The sequence below is a fragment of the Salvelinus sp. IW2-2015 genome, linkage group LG2 (assembly GCF_002910315.2).
Source record: "Salvelinus sp. IW2-2015 linkage group LG2, ASM291031v2, whole genome shotgun sequence".
Taxonomy (NCBI): Eukaryota; Metazoa; Chordata; class Actinopteri; order Salmoniformes; family Salmonidae; genus Salvelinus; species Salvelinus sp. IW2-2015.
Window position 1 is genome coordinate 13,164,898 of NC_036839.1, and position 22,998 is coordinate 13,187,895.

A 22,998-nucleotide genomic window follows, 5' to 3' on the forward strand; every position below is an offset into this window, starting at 1 on the left:
AAACGTCGACTTCAGTTTAGTTTATTCCAACAAAATCCTATTGCACAAATTATGTAAAGATCTAGTCATTTACAAGGCACACACAGGCAAACGACATATCATTCATTCATGAATAATCACCCTTGTTTAATCAAAAGTATGTAATAGAACTGTGCAGTGAACTGATTGTCAGTAATCACAAACACAATCATGGTACATGATTTCTATTTCACTGGATGTATGTCTTTGAAGCAATTCCTTTAAAAATCACACACAGACAAAGTTCTAAGGATCATTTAGTTGCTAATGGTAGCCTGTAGTACCTGGTTGGCCTTCAACTTGAGGTTCTCCATGAGAGGGTGCAGCACTGAGCTAGTCTGCACCGTCACTTCCTAGAGTTGCTCAAACTGCGCATGCAATGTTTCCAAAAACTCCATGTAGCAAGATGGTGACATGGTGAAATGACACTTCCTGATCATCAAATGTACCACTGAGTATTCTCATAGGAAACAATTGGGTGACCTCATTTTACAGTCTGCTTCAGAGTAAGGCATTACTGATTACTCGTACACCAATCCATCACTGAGTGGCAGTCCAACGGCCAATAGCGGTCTTCAGGCTTCTGTTGGGCATGACCAGAGTGGTTGGTAAAGGTAAGTTGGTCATGGGACTGGAGCGGTTCTTAGCGCTGATCCAACTCTCAATGGCCTCTCTCTCATAGGAATATCCATCTGTTGATTTCAGACACATTTTATACATCAGACATTGACATAATTACTTTTATAGGCTACGTACAGTATAACGTGAGTTGGAGCAGGAACCAGTGCAGATGTCATTTTTTTTTAACAATAACAAATGGGCTACGTTAGCATTGACGAACAAGGACATGTATACAGTGCAGTTGGAAAGTATTCAGACCCCCTTACTTTTTCCACATTTTGTTACGTTACAGCCTTATTCTAAAATGGATTAAATCTTTTTTTTCTTAGTCTAAACACAATACCTCATAATGACAAAGCGAAAACAGGTTTTTATAAATGTTCGCAAATGTATTAAAAATAAAAAACAAAGACCTTATTTACATAAGTATTCAGACCCTTTGCTATGAGACTCGATATTGAGCTCAGGTGCATCCTGTTTCCATTGATCATCCTTGATGTTTCTACAACTTGAATGGAGTCCACCTGTGGTAAATTCAATTGATTGGACATGATTTGGAAAGGCACACACCTGTCTAGATAAAAGGTTCCACAGTTGACAGTGCATGTCAGAGCAAAAACCAAGCCATGAGGTCAAAGAAATTGTCCATAGAGCTCCAAGACAGGATTGTGTTGAGACACAGATATGGAGAAAGGTACCAAAATATTTCTGCAGCATTGAAGGTCCCCTAGAACACAGTGGCCTCCATTATTCTTAAAAGTTTGGAACCACCAAGAGTCTTCCTAGAGCTGGCCAAACTGAGCAATCGGGGGAGAAGGGCCATGGTCAGGGAGGTGACCAAGAACCCGATGGTCACTGACCGAGCTCCAGAGTTCCTCTGTGGCAATGGAAGAAACTTCCAGAAGGACAACCATCTCTTCAACACTCGACCAATCAGGCCTTTATGGTAGAGGGGCCAACTGGAAGCCACTCCTCAGTAAAAGACACATGACAGCCTGCTTGGACTTTACCAAAAGGCACCCAAAGTACTCTGACCATMAAAAACWAATTTCCCTGGTCTGATGAAACCAAGATTGAACTCTTGTGCCTGAATGCCAAGCATCGCGTCTGGAGGAAACCTGGCACCATCCCTACCATGACGTATGGTGGTGGCAGCATCATACTGGGGATGTTTTTCAGCGGCGGGGACTGGGAGACTAGTCAGGATCGAGAGAAAGATGAACGAAGCAAAGTAGAGAGAGATCCTTGATGAAACCTGCTCCAGAGCGCTCAGGATCTCAGACTGGGGCAAAGATTCACCTTCCAACAGAACAATGACCCTAACAACACAGCCAAGACAACACAGGAGTGGCTTCGGGACAAGTCTCTAAATGTCCTTGAGTGGCCCAGCCAGAGCCCGGACTTGAACCCGATTGAACATCTCTGTAAAGACCTGAAAATAGCTGTTCAGCAACACTCCCCATCCAACCTGACAGAGCTTGAGAGGATCTGCAGAGAAGAATGTGAGAAACCCCCCAAATACAGGTGTGCCAAAGTTTGTAGCGTCATACCCAAGAAGACTCGAGGCTGTAATTGCTGCCAAAGGTGCTTCAACAAAGTACTGAGTACAAGGTATGAATACTTATGTAAATCTGATATTACATTTTTCTTTTTAAACACATTTGCAAAAATGTCTAAAAAAACTGTTTTTGCTTTGTCATTATGGGGCATTGTGTGTAGGAGGGCCATTTTTTAGAATAAGGCTGTAACATAACAAAATGTGGAAAAAGTGAAGTGGTCTGAATATTTTCTGAATGCACTGTATGGTTGCGTTTAGACCGGCAACCCAATTTGGATATTTTTTCCACTAATTAGTCTTGACAAATCTCAGATCTTTTCAAGTAAGATTTTTCAGAGCTGATCGGATTGGTCAAAAGACCAAAAAATACGCAGCTTATTTGAGACAGATGTTTTTATGCCCTCTCCCTCACCTGCAGCAATGACAGGGTCCTTCATCACCTCTCTGGTGATTGGACAGAGGAACTCATCTGGGGCGTCTAGTCCGGTCAACTCTGCCTTCAGAGCTTCCACCTTCCTCAGGACTTTACCACGGAGACCCACCGACTCTAGCAAAACAATGGCAACATACAAAACTATACTGGACAAACATATAAAACGCAACACGTAAAGTGTTGGTCCCATGTTTCAAGAGCTGAGCTGAAATCAAAGAACCCAGAAATGTTCCATAATGCACAAAAAAGCTTATTTCTCTTAAATGTTGTACACAAATTTGTGCATTATGGAACATTTCTGGGTTCTTTGATAATCCATCCACCTGACAGGTGTGGCATATCAACAAGCAGATTAAACAGCATGATCATTACACAGGTGCACCTTGTGCTGGGAGTGTTCAATTGTTAAATAAAGGTTAAATAAAAAAATGTAAATACACAGGTGCAGCTTGTGCTGGGGACAAAAGGCCACTCTACAATGTGCAGTTTTGTCCCACAACACAATGCCACAGATGTGTCAAGTTGAGGGAGCGTGCAATTGGCATGCTGACTGCAGGAATATCCACCACAGCTGTTGCCAGAGAATTGAATGTTAATTTCTCTCCTATAAGTGTAACCACGCCAGCCCAGGACCTCCACATCCGGCTTCTTCACCTGCAGGACTGTTTGAGACCAGCCACCCGGACAGCTGATGAGTATTTCTGTCTGTAATAAAGCCCTTTTGTGAGTGAAAACGCATTCTGATTGTCTGGGCCTGTATAGATAAGTCATATTTATGGTTATTTGTGGTAGTAGTACATTTCCCAAGAAATTAACACAGCATGTGTGTGGACATTGGTGAAGGGTAAAGCCAAGCTGAGGAACTGCCAGTGTCAGTGCTTCCATAAACAAGCCCTCATTATCTGTGCTAGGAAACCCAATTTCACGGGAATGACAGCATCTACCGTTCAATAAAATGTGCAATCCTTTCTTCTGGTTTACCCCGATAAGAGACAGATGCATAAATCTGACTGGGATTCTCCTTCACCCATCTTCACAGAAACAAAGGGTAATACTGATGATTCAAAGCCTGTAGACGGTTTTAAAGCTCTGCTTTTCAAAAGCAGCAGGCAACTGAACGTCATCCCTGATGATCGGTGTTGGAACTTGGAATGTTCCACAGGAAGAGAGATGGTTGCCAGGAAGATGTCCGCTATCACTTAGGGCACAGCAAAGCAACCGCTGCTCGACAGAATTGTAACTCCTAAAGCCTACAGTTACCCAATGGAATAGGTTTGAATAGTGCATCTCCAGGGCCAGAGAATTGTGGTTCTCCGGTGGGTGCCAGTATGTCGACAGCAGGTACCAGTAGGCCACCTTTATTAGAGCAGCACGCCACCTTTCTGGCATGGTGAAACAGAGTCCCAGACACAATGACGTCTGCCTCCTGCCCTTGGCTGCATTGTAGATGATTCATTTAGGGCCTCTGTGGAGCAGAACTGAGCTGCAGTCTGAAAACGGCCTCATTATCAGGCAGTTCGACAGGGTCCGGGAGGTATACCAAAGAATGATCATCTCCCCAATCAGACGGTTTTGACTGGATGGTATACAGCTAGGGTTAGGGTTAGCTAAAATTCTCCCTGATGCGACCTGAACATACAACTTTTTTACCGTAACTTCACACCATCTAGCAGCAACCCAATCAGACCTCTTCCTGTGGAAGACATTGCTCCTACATATGGAATGCTCTGTTTGTTAATCAGGGTTCTGCCATTGCCTAGTGACTTGGTGCTCAAGGGAAACAGATCCAAACACACACACACACACACACCCACGTGCGCTTAGGCTAGGAACTGACAGAAAACTGTATTGGTGGCGTGAAAGACAGAAACCCCACCACCTGCCACATATCAGTGAGATTATGGCACTAGGTCATGATGACTTTAGTGTCTCGGTAGAGTTAATTAGCCAGCACCTGCAATCAGGGGCCCCATGAGACTGTGGGGAGTAAACTCAACCAATGTGATTGGAGGAAACTCAGTGCAGATGCAGCACTATAGATAGATCGGGCAGTGCAATCACAAAAGGTCAAATCCCAGTGGGGAAAAGTGCTCAATCAAAATGTGTACGTCCAATCAGACTTGCTGAACCCATTAGACATACAATTAGCTAATGTGGATAAGGGAATTGCTCAACTCTGAGCAATATTTACAGTATCTTTCTTTGTGACTGCATTGCAGCAAATGAGGTGACAATCATGATTGCTTGCAAAATACACTTTGTAACTTACCCTCACAGTTTGCATATTGACAATCACAGGACCAAGACTACATTGGGATACATTGACAAACCACCATAAACCTGTAATGCAGCGGACTGATGTTTGCTGTAGATGGGAGTTGTAGTACCAGAAGAGCTAGTCCCTAGAGATAACACATGTCCTACTGTGATGCACTGAGGTGCTGTTCTCTCTCTGTGGGTGTGATACAGAATTCTCCCTAAAGCCCTACAGCAGGGATCATCAACTAGGTTGTAGCCGCGGGACAATTTTTGTCTTGAGCGTATGGTCAGGGGGCCGGAACATAATTACAAATCATTTGGAGACTTCATATTGACCGCAAGAAGCCAAAACAGATATATTTTACCAAAAAATGTATAATTTCAAACCTTGCTTATATTTCTATACAATTACATATACAGTATCTTTCTATTATGCGTGGGAATACTTTGGAACAGATTTCCAAAATTAAAATCACTTGGTGTTTTTACAGTCTTTTATGTCCAACAATAAAATAGATAAACTTTTTGGGAAGGGTTCTGCCAGTTTGAGAACCCTCCTCCACAGAGATGTGGTGAAGAATCTCATTTATTTCACTGTCTCCACAAACAGCATCTTCAGGAAATCCTAAAGTAGGTTAGTGTGGACAGCAGAAAGGAAAGGGGATTCATAGCAATGTATTGCTTCCTCAGTAATGATTCATTGGTAATGATTAATACGGATTCAGAAAACTATAGTCTTTATGGCACTATCTATTTCAATCATATCACCGTGAAGACACAGAGTAAACATATCATTTTCTCTCTAACATTGATGGTTGAGGTGCCATAGAAAATGCCATAGAAAATGTAAGACACTAGGTCCTGTCCAAACTATTTTAACATCTAAGGTCATCTGATGGCTGATGGGAAATTGTCTGAAGCAAATTATATAAGCAAGTAATATCCAATGGGACATTTTGGAAGTAGTAATGTCACAGCTTGGCAGCCTCAAAGCAGATTACAATTTGATTTTGGGAGCATTGTGGGGATATTAGAAGACAGATAAAAGCCTCTGTGGCATGTATTCCATTCCAACAGAATTGCACAATCCAGAATAATCCTATGTATCTACTCCTGGGTCCCTTCATTACTAATGAGGAATGGAGATGCCAGGTCACAGGTCAGACACAGGGGCGACGCATGGGGGGGAACATTTGGTAATTTTTTTTCAATATTAAATTATTAACCTTTCATCATTAATATAATATTTTATTTACAATGTACTAATAAAACTAAACGGTTTCTTTTTCACACCCTCTATTTACATGGTCCTGCACCCAAACCAGGTGTGAACGGTACTTGCTAGCAGTGAATTGCGAGTGAGGAGTGAGCATCATGTCTCAGCTTCCTAAAGAAAAATCTGCTTTACAAAAACAAAAAGAAAGAAAAAACAGGAGAGAAAAGAAAGGGCGACACTCTGTCACCCAATTTTTCACAAAGAAAGGTGGGTGTAGTCTGTGACTGGTGAAAATTAACCTGTCAGCTTAGTACATAGTGAAATAGGCTACTTTTGCTCCCTTAACATTAGTTACATAATATCTTCACAGAAAATTCTGAGTMTTTACATTTCACTCCTCTTTTAGCTGACATTTAATCAACGCAGGCAAAGGTTTAGCAAGATATTCATACTAAATCAGTTGTCCCTGCCCCTGCCTGGTGCCAGGCCCAACAGATGCAGCTTCAGGCTCAGCAGCCCTGTCTCCCCATCCCCATACCCCTGAACCAGCCCTACTCCCAACTGAAAAAGGAGGTGAGCAGCATTGTGTTGAATGACATGTCAGTTGGCATAGTCGGTGGGAATAAATTTTTTTATTATTATGAAAAAAATGAAATGATTCAACCCTTTTCAATGATAAGAATTCAAACACAAATTATTTTTCCACATAATGATCATTATATGAAACAAAAACAGCCTATAGTCTGTATTGGATGCTGAACAGTTTGAAGCATTGAGTGACTCAGTCTGTATAAGTGACAGCCAATGTTAAAATAATACCTTCAAATCATATGGCCAAGGAAAATCTCCATGGCTTTGATGCAGACAGAAATATGGTAGTTTACTGACATCTATAGGTGGTAATACGCAACTGCAGGTAATTTGGGTCAATATTCTGCAGTTTTCAGTGCGGTTTAATTTTTTTCCTTGGTGCATGTAGTTAATTTAAGTCAACAAAGTCACTGAAATAGCAACTGAAATTTTGGTTATGATGTTATTACAAATGGTATTKTATTATAGGATATARTATCATATGCATCAAGCACACTCTACAGAGCCAAGACCCTCTTCAAGTGATACAGTTTTGTCAGGGAGGAGTGTGGAAGTGGAGGAAGAGGTGAAAGACAGTGCCGGCAGTACCAATGACCCATCTGCTAGCCACGGCCCGCTAGCTTTCTGAACGCCGTGCCTTCCGCTCGCCTAGCATAGTAGCGACTACCGAACAGCTCCCTGACTCACCTATTGCTGCTCATTGGACCCTATGATCACTCGGCTACACATACCTCTCTCTAATGTCAATATGCCTTTTCTTCTGCTGTTCCGGTTAGTTATTATTGCTGTATTTCACTGTAGAGCCCCTAGTCCAGCTCAACATGCCTTAGATAGCTCTTTTGTCACACACCCCTCACCTGGCTTAACTGGTGTCTCCAGAGATGCAAGCTCTATCATCGTCGATCAATGCCAAGGTTTACCCCCACTGTACTCACATCCTACCATACCCTTGTCTGTACATTATGCCCTGAATCTATTCTACCACACCCAGAAATCTGCTCCTTTTATTCTCTGTCCCAACGCACTAGACGACCAGTTCTTATAGCCTTCAGCCGTACCCTTATCCTACTCCTCCTCTGGTGATGTAGAGGTTAACCCAGGCCCTGTAGCCCCCAGCTTTACACCTACACCCTAGGCACTCTCATTTGTTAACTTCTGTAATCGTAAAAGCCTTGGTTTCATGCATGTTAACTTCAGAAGCCTCCTCCCTAAATTTGTTATATTTACTGCTTTAGCACACTCCGCCAACCCTGATGTCCTAGCCGTGTCTGAATCCTGTCTTAGGAAGGCCACCAAAAACTCAGAAATGTCATCCCCAACTAGAACGTTTTACGTCAAGATAGAACTGCCAAAGGGGGCAGAGTTGCAATCTACTGCAGAGACAGCCTGCAGAGTTCTGTCATGCTATCCAGGTCTGTGCCCAAACAATTCGAGCTTCTACTTTTAAAAATACACCTTTCCATAAATAAGTCTCTCACTGTTGCCGCTTGTTATAGACCCCCCTCAGCCCCCAGCTGTGCCCTGGACACCATGTGAATTGATTGCCCCCCCCATCTATCTTCAGAGTTCGTACTGTTAGGTGACCTAACCTGGGATATGCTTAGCACCCCGGCCGTCCTACAATCTAAGCTAGATGCCGTCAATCTCATACAAATTATCAAGGATCCTACCAGGTACAACCCTAAATCTGTAAACATGGGCACCCTCATAGATATCATCCTGACCAACCTGCCCTCTAAATACACCTCTGCTGATTTCAACTAGGATCTCAGCGATCACTGCCTCAATGCCTGCGTCCGTAATGGGTCCGCGGTCAAACGACCACCCCTCATCACTGTCAAACGCTCCCTAAAACACTTCAGCGAGCAGGCCTTCCTAATCGACCTGGCCCGTGTATCCTGGAAGGATATTGACCTCATCCCGTCAGTAGAGGATGCCTGGTTGTTCTTTAAAAATGCTTTCCTCACCATCTTAAATAAGCATGCCCCATTCAAAAAAAATGTAGAACTAAGAACAGATATAGCCCTTGGTTCACTCCAGACTTGACTGCTCTTGACCAGCACAAAAACATCCTGTGGCGTACTGCATTAGTATCGAATAGCCCCCGCGATATGCAACTTTTCAGGGAAGTCTGGAACCAATATACACAGTTAGTTAGGAAAGCTAAGGCTAGCTTTTTCAAACAGAAATATGCATCCTGTAGCACTAATTCCAAAAAGTTTTGGGACACCGTAAAGTCCATGGAGAATAAGAGCATTTCCTCCCAGCTGTCCACTGCACTGAGGCTAGGAAACACTGTCACCACCAATAAATCTACAATAATCGAGAATTTCAATAAGCATTTTTCTACGGCTGGCCGTGCTTTCCACCTGGCTACCCCTACCCCAGCCAACAGCTATGCACCCCCCGCAGCAACTTGCCCAAGCCCCCTCCACTTCTCCTTCCGCCAAATCCAGATAGCTGATGTTCTGAAAGAGCTGCAAAATCTGGATCCCTATAAATCAGCTGGGCTAGACAATCTGGACGCTCTCTTTCTAAAATTATCTGCGGAAATTGTTGCAACCCCCATTACTAGCCTGTTCAACCTCTCTTTCGTGTCGTCTGAGATTCCCATAGATTGGAAAGCTGCCGCGGTCATCCCCCTCTTCAAAGGGGGAGACACTCCAGACCCAAACTGTTATAGACCTATATCTATCCTACCCTGCCTTTCTAAAGTCTTCGAAAGCCAAGTTAACAAACAGATCACCGACCATTTCGAATCCCACCATACCTTCTCCACTATGCAATCTGGTTTCCGAGCTGGTCATGGGTGCACCTCAGCCACACTCAAGGTCCTAAACGATATCATAACCGCCATAGATAAAAGACAGTACTGTGCAGCTGTTTTCATGGGGGTGCCACAGGGTTCATTTCTCTGGCCGACTCTTTTCTCTGTATATAGCTATGATGTCGCTCTTGCTGCTGGTGATTCTCTGATCCACTTCTACGCAGACGACACCATTCTGTATACATCTGGCCCTTCCTTGGACACTGTGTTAACTAACCTCCAAACAAGCTTCAATGCCATACAACACTCCTTCCGTGGCCTCAACTGCTCTTAAATGCTAGCAAAACTAAATGCATGCTCCACAACGGATTGCTTCCCGCACCCGCCCGCCCGCCTAGCATCACTACTCTGGACGGTTCTGACTTAGAATATGTGGACAACGGCCTCCCGGGTGGCGCAGTGGTCTAGGGCACTGCATCGCAGTGCTAGCTGCGCCACCAGAGTCTCTGGGTTCAGGCTCTGTCGCAGCCGGCCGCGACCGGGAGGTCCGTGGGGCGACGCACAATTGGCCTAGCGTCGCCCGGGTTAGGGAYGGTTTGGCTGGTAGGGATATCCTTGTCTCATCGCGCTCCAGCGACTCCTGTGGCGGGCCGGGCGCAGTGCGCGCTAACCAAGGGGGCCAGGTGCACGGTGTTTCCTCCGACACATTGGTGCGGCTGGCTTCCGGGTTGGAGGTGCGCTGTGTTAAGAACCCTTGGTTGGGTTGTGCTTCGGAGGACGCACGGCTTTCGACCTTCGTCTCTCCCGAGCCCGTACGGGAGTTGTAGCGATGAGACAAGATTGTAATTACTAGCGATTGGATACCACGAAAATTGGGAAAAAAATTTAAAAAAATAAAAATAAAAAATACTAATACCTAGGTGTCTGGTTAGACTGTAAACTCTCCTTCCAGACTCACATTAAGCAGCTCCAATCCAAAATTAAATCTAGAACCGGCTTCCTATTTCGCAACAAAGCCTCCTTCACTCATGCTGCCAAACATACCCTTGTAAAACTGACTATCCTACCGATCGTTGACTTCGGCGATGTCATTTACAAAATATCCTCCAACACTCTACTCAGCAAAATGGATGTAGTATATCACAGTGCCATCCGTTTTGTCACCAAAGCCCCATATACTACCCACCACTGCGACCTGTATGCTCTTGTTGGCTGGCCCTCGCTACATATTCGTCGCCAAACCCACTGGCTAAACAGTCATCTATAAGTCTTTGCTTGGTAAAGCCCAGCCTTATCTCAGCACACTGGTCACCATAGCAACACCCACCCGTAGCACGCGCTCTAGCAGGTATATTTCACTGGTCATCCCCAAAGCCAACTCCTACTTTGGTCGCCTTTCCTTCCAGTTCTCTGCTGCCAATGACTGGAACGAATTGCAAAAATCACTGAAGCTGGACACTTATATCTCCCTCTCTAACTTTAAGCATCAGCTGTCAGAGCAGCTTACTGATCACTGTACCTGTACACAGCCCATCTGTAAATAGCACACCCAACTACCTCATCCCCATATTGTTTTGTTTTTTTGCCCCCCAGTATCTCTACTTGCACATCATCATCTGCACATCTATCACTCCAGTATTAATGCTAAATTGTAATTATTTCACCATTATGGCCTATTTATTTGCCTTACCTCCCTAATCTTACTACATTTGCACACACTGACATCGATTTTTCTATTGTGTTATTGTCTGTACGTTTGCTTATCCCATGTGTAACTCTGTTGTTGTTTGTGTTGCACTGCTTTGCTTTATCTTGGCCAGGTCGCAGTTGTAAATGGGAACTTGTTCTCAACTGGCCTACCTGGTTAAATATATATTTTTTTTAAATTAAATGCAGATGATGAGGATGGAGCAAATGAGAGAAGGTGCACAGAAAGAGACAAAGTAAGGATGTTGAAAAACAAGCTGATCAGTGACTTTGCTAGCAAGAAGGCTCGCTCTTGGCGAGTAAGCGCCAGTGATAACTGTTAAATGGCATGGCTATGGATATTGGATCACTACACACGATGCCCACAGGCATGATAACGTTAATTATTTGAATTGAAGAGGTTAATGTATATTTAAGTTATATTTAAGTTATTCATTCATGTTAAGAGAACTTTCCATTCAAGAATTGTACCATTAAAATTACATTTAGACTGTAAAATATGGCCTTTAGCACATTTCTTATAGAGGGTATCAGTCTTGCATCAAATAGTGAATTCCACTGTATGCAGAATGTTGCATGCATGTCTGCACAGTGTTGTATTTTCACAGCTCACTGTCAGTAAATATCGTACAGTAAATATACTGAGACTACAAGATAGACTACAAGAGAGTTGCAAGCCTGCAAAGGTAGTTATTTAAAGCTTTGGGTGGGTCGATTGGGTTCTGGGTCGATTGGGTTCTGGATGTGTGTGGTTACAGCAATTGTGCAGGGTTGGTGTGGCCTGTGGTGGTGGGGCCCAATGTGATATATTTTCATGGGGCCCAAAACCCCTGGCGGCGCCCCTGGTTAGACATGCCTTAAATCTTTGTGTTGTAAGTAGGGTGGCAAAAGGGATTTACAGAAATCATAGTTGGAGGATTCTGGATGTCCTGATTCCGGGAATCTTCCAACCCGCAGTGTTTCCCCGCTGCACCGCTGTTAAATTGTTGCCGCCACACCCACATTTTTCACTAAATTAATCTGGATGGAAAAAACGCTTTCAGTGTAAATTTAAATGACTAAAAGCAGTCAGAAAGTTTGGAGAAAATATAATTTACCTATATATGTAAATAAAAATAAAAAAATAGATATAATCTTTGAGAACTACAAATCACCAAAATAAAAGCTAAAATGATTCAATAAATAAATAAAATGAATTTAGGAGTATTTTTGGCATGGCTGGATTATCGACCGAGCACATGCTTAGGATCCCTGATTAGGGCCCCCCATTGATTTGGTTATAATGTTTGAGCATAAGAATACAGAATTAGCCATTGCGAAATGTGTAGAATTACAGGAAATTAGCTTTCACGCTGCAACATTTCCTGTCAGCTCTTCTCAAACTCCTTCTATAAAAAAAAGTACCCCCCCCCATACACCACCTTTGCATTGCAAAAAAATATATAGGAGAAACACTGAACCCGGGTTTCTGGAAAATCTGGTCATTTGGGGACAGTTACCAGAATTTTGCAACCCTAGTTGTGAATTCCATGTCCTTACCAACGCTCAGCTCTGAGGCCAGGGTCTCCTTGGTCAGACAGAGCAGCTCAGGGCCGTCTATGTTGTTGGTTGTGAAGGTGGTGACCAGCTCCTCCAGACCCTCCTCACTCAGCCAGGCCAACACATCCTCCTCGGACCAGTCGCTCACCAGCAGCCTGGAGTGACCTGACAGCTTCCTTCCTGCTCCTGTGGGACACACACAAACACAGGAAGGGAGGAAGGGCCTTCCCACATGCCCCCTCCTCGAGTCCTTCACCCCCGCCCATCTCCTGCAATAGTACTTATCAGATCCCTACAAACGCATACCACACATCCCACACATTCCACACAAAGACCCTCCATCGGTGCTGATAGCAAATGACCAACCAGTGATTCCTAACCTGTCACCAAACGATACATCCTCTTTTTATCAACAGTGCTTTAAAATCACATTTGCATGCCCTGGGAATATTTATCAGCTACGGAGTCTCCCTCCCCCCGACAAGGTTGTGTTTTTCTGGCCTTTGCAGGCACACTGTTCGTCAGAGGCAACCTTCACATGACATTGTGCGAGCGGCTATCATTTTTCCATGTATCGCTAAGATAAAATGCACGGTGTTGTGTGCTGCGCTTGCTAATGGCACCACGTAGGAAATGTAAAGCATGGAGTGTTTATCATTAAGCAGCTGAGTGATAACAGTGGGGACTAGTGGAGCTATTTCACATTAACGGGGCATTGTTTGCTTTTCCTCACCTCTCTTGCTCCCTTCACGTCACCCTCCATCTCTCGCTATCTGTTATCCCAGTCATTCACAATCGTTTCCTTGCCCCCCTGGCCAAAATAACACCACCACTGACTTCCCCACTGAATTTCCCTCTCAGAAGCAAACATGTGAACGGAAGCTTAATGATGTTATGTGAAACAGCAGCAACACTATCAACCAAAACGCACCAGAACAGTAAGTGTCCTCTTATCAAATCTGCCTGCACGGTAACACCTCCCCCTTCACAGTCCCACAGAGATAGGAATCTGAGCCTGCATCCCAAATGGCACCCTACGGACCTAGTCAAACGTAGTGCACTCTATTTGGGACTCAGGGGAAGGTCATGTCAATATCCTTGAAGCTTCTGGGAGCCTAGCTGACTGGGGGGTTAGGGAAGCTCTGCCAAGAGAGGGTTCTTTTTTTATCTGGAAAGGTTCCACTCTTGAACTGGCTCCTCATCATCATCTGTCACTTTACAAGTCATCATCGTTTATTTTAATGCTTCCTCCAGACATCTTATCCATTTACTGGCCCAGTATCTGGCTCCAGCTCCAGGGTGATGCTTCCCCTACGTACAGATCTAGGATCAGCTCCCCTAATCCTAACCCCATTAGTGGGGAAAATGCTAAACTAACCAAAGATCAGCATCTGTGGGCAGTATCTGGAGACTTCTGCTCCTGACCGTCCCATCATGCACTGGAACGAATGATAAGACATTTTCCTGTGTGTTCTTACCTTGGCATGAGGGGTTCCTGGATTGAGCTAGAAGTCACAAGAAAACACAAGATGAATCACTTTCAAAGGAGATTGTGTACACAGAGCAAGAGAGAGAGAGAGCTTGGAATGTGCTCTGTCAACGTGCCTACTCTCAGAAGGAAACCCTCTGTTGAATACTCTAGTCTAGCTTGGCCCCCTGATGTCTGAAGACACGGCTTCATTTCTTGAGTGTTTATGTGTTTAAGACATTTCATCTGATTTCTCTCGGTCTCTCCATTGTGCCCTCTGCAAGTGTGGCACTGTGGGGCTTAGAGGTTAGACGAGGCCATTATGGATCGCGTCACCTAGGTTCAGAGCCAGCCTGCTAATGACCATTAAAGGGTCATTCCTATTCATCATCTCCAGCACCACCCCAACATCAACATATGTGAAAATGGCCCGTTTCTATGTTTTGTAGTAAAAAAAAATATAGAAGATAAGTGTTTCCAATGACATCATGGGTGTGCATCATGTGATTTTAACCAATTGCCTACAAATTGTCTACAAATTGGTTGATGATGTCATTGGAAACACATCTTCCTCTATCTTTTTTTACTTTGCTTGAGTCTGGCCCTGTCAGCACAGCAGGCACAGTACTCCTCCTCCAGCTCTCCCAGAGGAGCCTCTCCCACTGGGGCTACACTCCCTATGGAACTGGCTGTCTGGCTCACACAAAATGGCTGCTGGGCTTTGAGTGGTACATTAGAGTACAGCAGGCTACTACCTACCCTGCCCGCTATCTCTATCTGCTATCCTCCACACGTTGACCTTCTTGTCCATGGAGCCAGTAGCCATCCAGGGCAGGGTTGGAGAGAAGGCACAGGCTGTCACAAAGCTAAGAGGGGGAGGGGCACAGGAATTCAGTGTCTTTGATGCATACAATTCCAGTGAGTTATATAACGTCAGAGAGTAACAGGCAGGTCATGCTGGTACCTCTCATGCCGTTTCAAAGTGTGAAGAAGGACTCCATCGCTCTACAAAGGAAGAGATAAACAAACATTGACAAAGAAGAATGTCTGGCATTTCTCACTGTTTAGAGACTGTGATTTGTACGCGGAAAACAGTGGTGTTAGTGTGGACGGATATATCTGTTTAAAAAGCAAAACAACTTACTAAGACCACACCCAAGATTGTGTTTTACATACCGCATTGTACACAGTCACGGTTTTATCCACTGAGCTGTTGAAGAAAACGTAAGAGTGATTACATTTTTTTTTCTTCCAACAGCTCATCAGTACAAGATACAAACAAACAATCACACATAAAACAATTGTATTTTCCCATTATGTGCAGAAATTAAGCAAAAACTCCTACTACACTAAACAAACACGAGCATGAATGAGATTGAAGCCTCACTCACAGAGCAGAATGTTGTAACAGAGTAGAGACCCCTAGTGGTCCAATAGGAAAACAGCAGTATTTAAAAGCAGCCTGATAATACCAACAGAGGCTTATTCCTACTGAATAGGGATGTATAGAATTATTTGGTCACACCTTACATTACAGTGATGCTATGACTGTAATTATTCCTATAAGTACCCTAGAGTAGCATTAAGGCTCTGCCAAAATGAGTGTTAGGGTAGTCCCCACTGGGTACAGACGTCAAAGCATATTCCACGTTGGTTCAACGTAATGTTATTGAAATGATGTGGAAACAACGTTGATTCAACCAGTGTGTGCCAAGTGGGTCTAGTCTAAGGCGTTCGTGCGGCTTGCGTTAGGATAGCTCTGGTCCAGGGTGTTCACGCAGCTCGCAATCCGCACAAAACGCCCTGGACCAGAGCTATGGTTAGGGTTAAGGGTCATGAGAGGATTAACATCAGAGCATACATGGAGGACGGATGGTCTTACCCTGAGACAAGCAGCTCACCATCAGAAGAGAAGGCACAGGATAGCACAGGGGCCGACTGGCCAGTCAGAGTGTGGAGCAGCTTCATCTCACAGGCTGGGAATCAATAACACACAAAGACCTCATGTAGAGAAGACCTCGCCACCCACACCCCACTGACTGTGTGTCACACTGACCACCCCTCTGACCATCCCTGCAATCCTTCCCTTGACCACAAACACAGTTGGATTAACAACTGACTGTCCATTTAGGATTTGGCTACACACACACACTACATTCCAATTCAGTAATGCCACATCGTGTTTGCAGGTTGACAACTGAGCACTGTGGTAAGGCTGTTGTCCTTTTTCAAATTTATCTTATCTACGTGACATTTTTTCCCTGCTGGCAAGTCATTCAAAATCACTAATTGCTTCTTTTTAATGGAGCCTTTACAGGCTGAGTAAGTAGTGACGGCCATGTGGCTATTACAATTCACAGTGAATGAAGAGATACAGATTTWAAAAAAAACGTATTTCTTTCTTTCTAAAACACAAAAAAAAAGAAAAGCGCTACAGGACAATTAAGGAGGAAACGCATGAATAATAACACATCGGCTACAGGAAGCAGAAGTAGAATGCCAGTTGAATTGAAAGGTTACTGACACAAAAGAGAACTGAAAAATGATGACTATAAAAATTCCACCCATGCGGCTAAGCCCATCTGCAAAAGACAATTTCCTGTGAATGTGGAACAATAACCAGGCAAGGCACAGCACCAGGGCCCGTACTTTGCAGCAGGCGYCCTATTCTGCAGCCTGTGAGAGGTACGTGTTTGCTGGTTTCATTCCCTGTGTTTCTGTGTGCTCCCTTCAGTGTCCTGTGTCTGCTGCTCGAGGACAATGGCACCACAACACATCCATGTGGAACACCACCTTGGACACACAGCTCACCCAGGAACAGCTGTTTCCACAGCAACAGGTAAGTCACGACCTGTACTGTACTATACAAGTAGGACAGGACAAGACCATCCATCACCACCTTCCAGAGCAGGGTTGGGCAACAACAACAAAAATGTGGGACTTATGTTGCCCACCCCTATTCCAGGCTAATACAAAGCCTGCTATCAGGCCATTCAGGACCACTCAACATCAACTGTTCAGAGGAGACTGTGTGAATCAGGCCTTCATGGTCGAATTGCTGCAAAGAAACCACTACTAAGGATACCAATAAGAAGAAGAGACTTGCTTGGGCCAAGAAACACGAGCAACGGACATTAGACCGCTGGAAATCTGGCCTTTGGTCTGATGAGTCCAAATTGGAGATTTTTGGTTCCAACCGCTGTGTCTTTTTTAAAAGCAGTGTAGGTGAACGGATGATCTCATGTGTAGTTCCCACCGTGATGCATGGAGGAGCTGGTGGGGTGGTGACACTGTCTGTGATTTATTCGGAATTTATGGCATGCTTAACCAGCATGGCTACCACAGCATTCTGCAGTGATACGCCATCCCATCTGGTTTGGGCTTAGTGGGACTATCATTTGTTTTTCAATAGGACAATGACCCAACACACCTCCAGGTTGTGTAAGAGCTATTTGACAAAGGAGAGTGATGGAGTGCTGCATCAGATAACCTGGCCTGCACAATCACCCGACCTCAACCCATTTGAGAAGGTTTGGGATGAGTTGAACCGCAGAGTGAAGGAAAAGCAGCCAACAAGTGCACAGCATGTGTAGGAACTCCTTCAAGACTGTTGGAAAAGCATTCCAGGTGAAGCTGGTTGAGAGAATGCCAAGAGTGTGCATAGCTGTCATCGAGGAAAAGGGTGGCTACTTTTTTGTGTTATTTCATAGTTTTGATGTCTTCACTATTATTTTACAATGTAGAAAATAGTAAAAATAAAGAAAAACCTTTGAATGAGTAGGTGTGTCCAAACTTGACTGGTACTGTATATATACACACATCTAGAACAGAGACCAGCATATTGGACCCTAACTAGTATGTGTTGAAAATACTGTAAACACACTTTAAACAATGTTTGGATACATTTATTAATACAAGCACAACCACCCAGGCAAGAGCACACACACACACACACACACAACCTTGCTGGTCTCTTGTCAAATCTGATATGACTGAAAAACAATTTATTATTAATGAGGATTATTTTCAGCACTGATGCGGTTTGTTCTAAACACTAATGCAATTACTTTATTCAGTGCAGATAATTCAAGGTTGTTGATGCTGTTCCCTATCTCTCTATCTATTCCCGTGAGAGAGAGAGAAAGGAGAAAGAGAGAGAAAAGAAAGAAGAGAGAGAAAAGAAAGAAGGGAGAGAGAGAGACGGCCTGGGGTGAATGGAGGCCAGGCCAGCTTACCTGCTGCACCATGCTGAGATACGATCCATACCTTCAGTTGACTGTCCTGTCCACAGGAGGCCAATCGAAACTCCACCGAACTGAAATCTGTGGAGCAGAGGAACAAACCCAGCACATTGGCCCTCCATCAGAATAATATGGTTAACTTGTTTACAAACCAGGCAATAACCCTCATAATAAAAACCCATCACAATAGGAGGACAAAAATGGTTGTTGCCTATCATTTGAAGTGCTGGGCAACATTGATAATACATTTCAGGCAATTTCTAGAATTCAACTCTGACAATCATAAATGGATTGCATTGATAATAGGAACTCATGTTAATGGTTGATGAAAGATTAAATAAATGTTTCACCAGTTTAATAAATGATTAGCTAAGAGCGGGTGGAACGTCTAATCATAATCTAATCATAATTTACCTTTGATAAAGATGAGTTAAAAAGACTGTAGGAAATAAATWAATTTTTTCACTCACTCATTTACACACACAATACCCTGTAATGACAAAGTCAAAAAATGTTTTTAGCAATTTTCAAAAATGRACTAAAAATGTAATATAGAAATATCTAATTTACATAAGTATTCAAACCCCTGAATCAATACAGTACATGTTGGAATTACATTAGGCAGTAATTACAGCTGTGCGTCTTTCTGGGTAAGTCTAAGAGCTTCGCAAACCTGGAAAGTACAATATTTCACAATATTCTTTAAAAAATTATTCAAGCTCAAGTTGGTTGTTGGTCATTGCTAGATAGCCATTTTCAAGTCTTGCCAAAGATTTTCAAGCCGATTTAAGTCAAAACTTTAACTAGACCACTCAGGAACATTCAATGTTGTCTTGGTACGCAACTTGTGTATATTTGGCCTTGTATTTTAGGTTATTGTGCTGCTGCAAATGTGAATTTGCCAAGAGTGTGCAAAGCGGTCATCGAGGTAAAGGGTGGCCACTTTGAAGAATCTAAAATATATTTTGATTTGTTTAACACTTTTGGTCACTAAATGATTCCATATGTGTTATTTCATACTTTTGATGTCTTCACTATTATTATACAATGTAGAAAATAGTAAAAATAAAGAAAAACCCTTGAATGAGTAGGTGCTGCCAAACTTTGGACCAGTACTGTATGTGTTTTTTTTCTTACACATGATACCTCAACTGGGCACTATCCCAATTTGTTGAAGAGAACAGTGACGTAAGGAGAGGATCAGGTAATGAGGTAACTGTGCTGTGCTCATCTTACCAATGTCAAACTGGGGTGCAAAATGGCAGCAGGTCACCCCCATATCATGGGCATCCCTCTCTGCATAGAGCTGCTTCGTGTCCAGATCCCACACTTTGATATCTCCAGATGTACATCCTGTCACAAACATCTGACCACACGGAGCGAAGCAGCACGCCATCACCGTGGCCTCTGTCACGGCCTTAGATCTGGGAAGTTGAACATTGGAATATGACGTACCATTTTAAAGAGTAGGCCTATATACACTTATTAGGTTGGAGCAACGAGGACAAGCAATATAATGCTTCATTCAAGATTGGACACACCTACTCATTCAAGGGTATTTCTTTATTTTACTATTTTCCACATTGTAGAATAATAGTGAAGACATCAAAACTATGAAATAACACATATGGAATCATGTAGTAACCAAAAAAGTGTTCAACAAATCAAAATGTAGATTATTCCAAGTAGACACCCATTGCCTTGATGGCAGCTATGCACACTCTTGGCATTTTCTTAACCAGCTTCACCTGGAATGCTTTTCCAACAGTCTTGAAGGAGTTCCCACAAATGCTGAGCACTTATTGGCTGCTTTTCCTTCATTCTGCGGTCCAACTCATCCCAAATCATCTTAATTGGGTTGAGGTTGGGTGATTGTGGAGGCCAGGTTATCTGATGCAGCACTCCATCACTCTCCTTCTTGGTCAAATAGCCCTTAGACAACCTGGAGGTGTGTTGGGTCATTGTCCTGTTGAAAAACAAATTATAGTTCCACTAAGCCCAAACCAGATGGGATGGCGTATCGCTGCAGAATGCTGTGGTACCCATGCTGGTTAATTGTGCCTTAAATTCTAAATAAACCACAGACAGTGTCACCAGCAAAGCACCCCCACACCATCACACCTCCTCCACCATGCTTCACGGTGGGAACCACACATGCAGAGATCATCCGTTCACCTACTCTGCGTCTCACAAAGACACAGCTGATGGAACCAAACATCTCCAATTTGGACTCATCAGACCAAAAGACAGATTGCCACCGGTCTACTGTCCATTGCTCGTGTTTCTTGGCCCAAGCAAGTCTCCTATTTTTATTGGTGTCCTTTAGTGGTGTTTCTTTTGCAGAAATTCGACCATGAAGGCCTGACTCACGCAGTCTCCTCTAAACGGTTGATGTTGAGATGTGTCTGTTACTTGAACTCTGTGAAGCATTAATTTGGGCTGCAATCTGTGGGGCAGTTAACTCTAATAAACGTATCCTCTGCAGCAGAGGTGACTCTGGGTCTTCTTTTCCTGTGGCGGTCCTCAAGAGAGCCAGTTTCATCATATCGCTTGATGGTTTTTGCAACTGCACTTGAAGAAACTTTAAAAGTTCTTGACATTTTCCGGATTAACTGACCTTCATGTCTTAAAGTAATGATGGACTGTCGTTTCTCTTTGCTTATTTGAGCTGATCTTGCCATAATATGGACTTGGTCTTTTACCAAATAGGGCTATCTTCAGTATTACCCCGCCCCCCCCCACAACACAACTGATTGGCTCAAACGCATTAAGGAAAGAAATTCCACAAATTAACTATTAACAAGGCACACCTGTTCATTACAATGCATTCCAGGTGACTACCTCATGAAGGTGGTTGAGAGAATGCCAAGAGTGGGCAAAGCTGTCATCAAGGCAAAGGGGAGCCACTGAAGAATCTCAAATATATTTTGATTTGTTGAACACTTTTTTGGTAACTACATGATTCCATACATGTTATTTGATAGTTTTGATGTCTTCACTATTATTCTACAATGTAGAAAATAGTAAAAGTAAAGAAAAACCTTTGAATGAGTAGGTGTTCAAACGTTTGACTGGTACAATGCAATATAGGGATTTGTCTCATGATCTATAACCTACTTGCGTAATTTCTTAGTGTGTAAATCCCAAAGGGCCAAGGTTCCATCTGATGCCCCTGACAGCAGGAGAGAGGAGTCGGGAGACAGTGAGCACACCCTGACTGGGCTTCCTCCAGGATGTTCAAATTTTGTCGTTACCTCACCTGTTGCCATACTCCAAATGATAGTTAAAGCGTCTGTGGAACAGGTGAACAGGTAGGTGCCACATACACTGAAACTGCAGCAGTGAACTCCATAGCGATGGCCTGACAGAGGCGAAAACGGCAACTCCGAGAAGTCATTGGTATTATAGACGCGTATGGTCTTATCCCCGGAGCAAGTCGCCAGTAYTGTGGGGGAGAACGCGCACCAATATACTTCATCTCGATGGTCCTGGAGCGTGCAGATTAATGACACCATTTTGTCACCGTAGATGTTCTTCCTGTAAATAAAAGTGAACATCCTTAGCTTACACTAGGTGGCGCAAAACACACAGSCATTAACGGAACCAACATTCTGTAGGCATCACTGGATATAGAATAATAAACCAAAATCAGGTAGGTAGGTACTACTTTCATGTGTGCAGGTGTTAAATCAAACTAAAGCGTTTTATTACTGATATTGTTAATATTACCAAATCTAAAACTATAAATCTTTGAAAACAGTCGCTTACCTTTCTGTATCTGTTATCAGCCTACCTTGTGCTGTTGGTGACAGGTGGCGCTTACCTTTCGTACACAATTAAACCTCATGACCGATTGCTCAACACGTGACACTGGAAGTTGTTAGGTTAATGTGCAGTAGGTCGCCTAGGTAAGAAATGTCCTTATATTTACAAACATGTTTATCAAATATCCAATTGACTCTTTCGAAAGGAGTTGGAGCACTTAACAAAAAWAGCAGAAATGTTATTTTAGCTCACTTTAATCCATTGTACAGGATGCYGGCAGGTGACTGACGTTTCGACGTCAAGAGTGACCTGAGCCATTGCACTTAATATCCTTTTTATAGCGTAGTGACCCATTGAGACAGTGTAAGAAAATAAAATGTTTCAAGGTAAATGGCAAATTATAGAACAAAATAATACGAGAAATAGTGAGTCTCGTTAATCAATAGGCCTTGTCGATACTGATACACTGATCAAAAATATAAACGCACCAAGTGTTGGTCCCATGTTTCATGAGCTGAAATAAAATAATCCAGAAATTGTCAATACATTTTTTACATCCTTACTGAACATTTCTCCTTTGCCAAGATAATCCATCCACCAGACAGGTGTGACATATCAAGAAACTGATTAAACAGCATGATTATTATTACACACGTGCATCTTGTGCTGGGGACAATAAAAGGCCACTAAAATGAGCAGTTTTGTCATGCCACAGATGTCTCAAGTGTTGAGGGAGTGTGCAATTGGCATGCTGACTGCAGGAATGTCCTACCAGAGAATTGAATGTTAATTTCTTAACCACAAGCCGCCTCCGA

At 43.3% G+C, this 22,998-nt stretch overlaps 1 protein-coding gene across 3 annotated transcripts; it reads right to left on the reverse strand.

Moving 5' to 3' along the window:
- Window positions 1–101: 101 nt before the first annotated feature.
- On the reverse strand, window positions 102–22,480 carry LOC111974613 (WD repeat, SAM and U-box domain-containing protein 1). Of its 3 annotated transcripts, XM_024002495.2 has the most exons (13): window positions 22,436–22,480; window positions 22,242–22,322; window positions 21,536–21,955; window positions 19,655–19,842; window positions 18,413–18,499; window positions 16,060–16,153; window positions 15,354–15,387; window positions 15,142–15,182; window positions 14,937–15,043; window positions 14,188–14,214; window positions 12,710–12,895; window positions 2,610–2,744; window positions 102–710 (listed from the first exon to the last, which is right to left on the reverse strand). In XM_024002495.2, the coding sequence occupies exons 3-13, from the start codon at window positions 21,931–21,933 to the stop codon at window positions 559–561; spliced, it is 1,449 nt and encodes a 482-aa protein (XP_023858263.1). In that variant the 5' UTR covers window positions 21,934–21,955; window positions 22,242–22,322; window positions 22,436–22,480; the 3' UTR covers window positions 102–558. The 3 variants fall into 3 exon arrangements, with proteins under 3 accessions (XP_023858263.1, XP_023858256.1, XP_070303251.1); XM_024002488.2 differs by lacking the exon at window positions 22,436–22,480 and having other exon boundaries at window positions 22,187–22,254; XM_070447150.1 differs by lacking the exons at window positions 2,610–2,744; window positions 22,436–22,480 and having other exon boundaries at window positions 22,187–22,254.
- Between the last annotated feature and the right edge of the window lie 518 nt (window positions 22,481–22,998).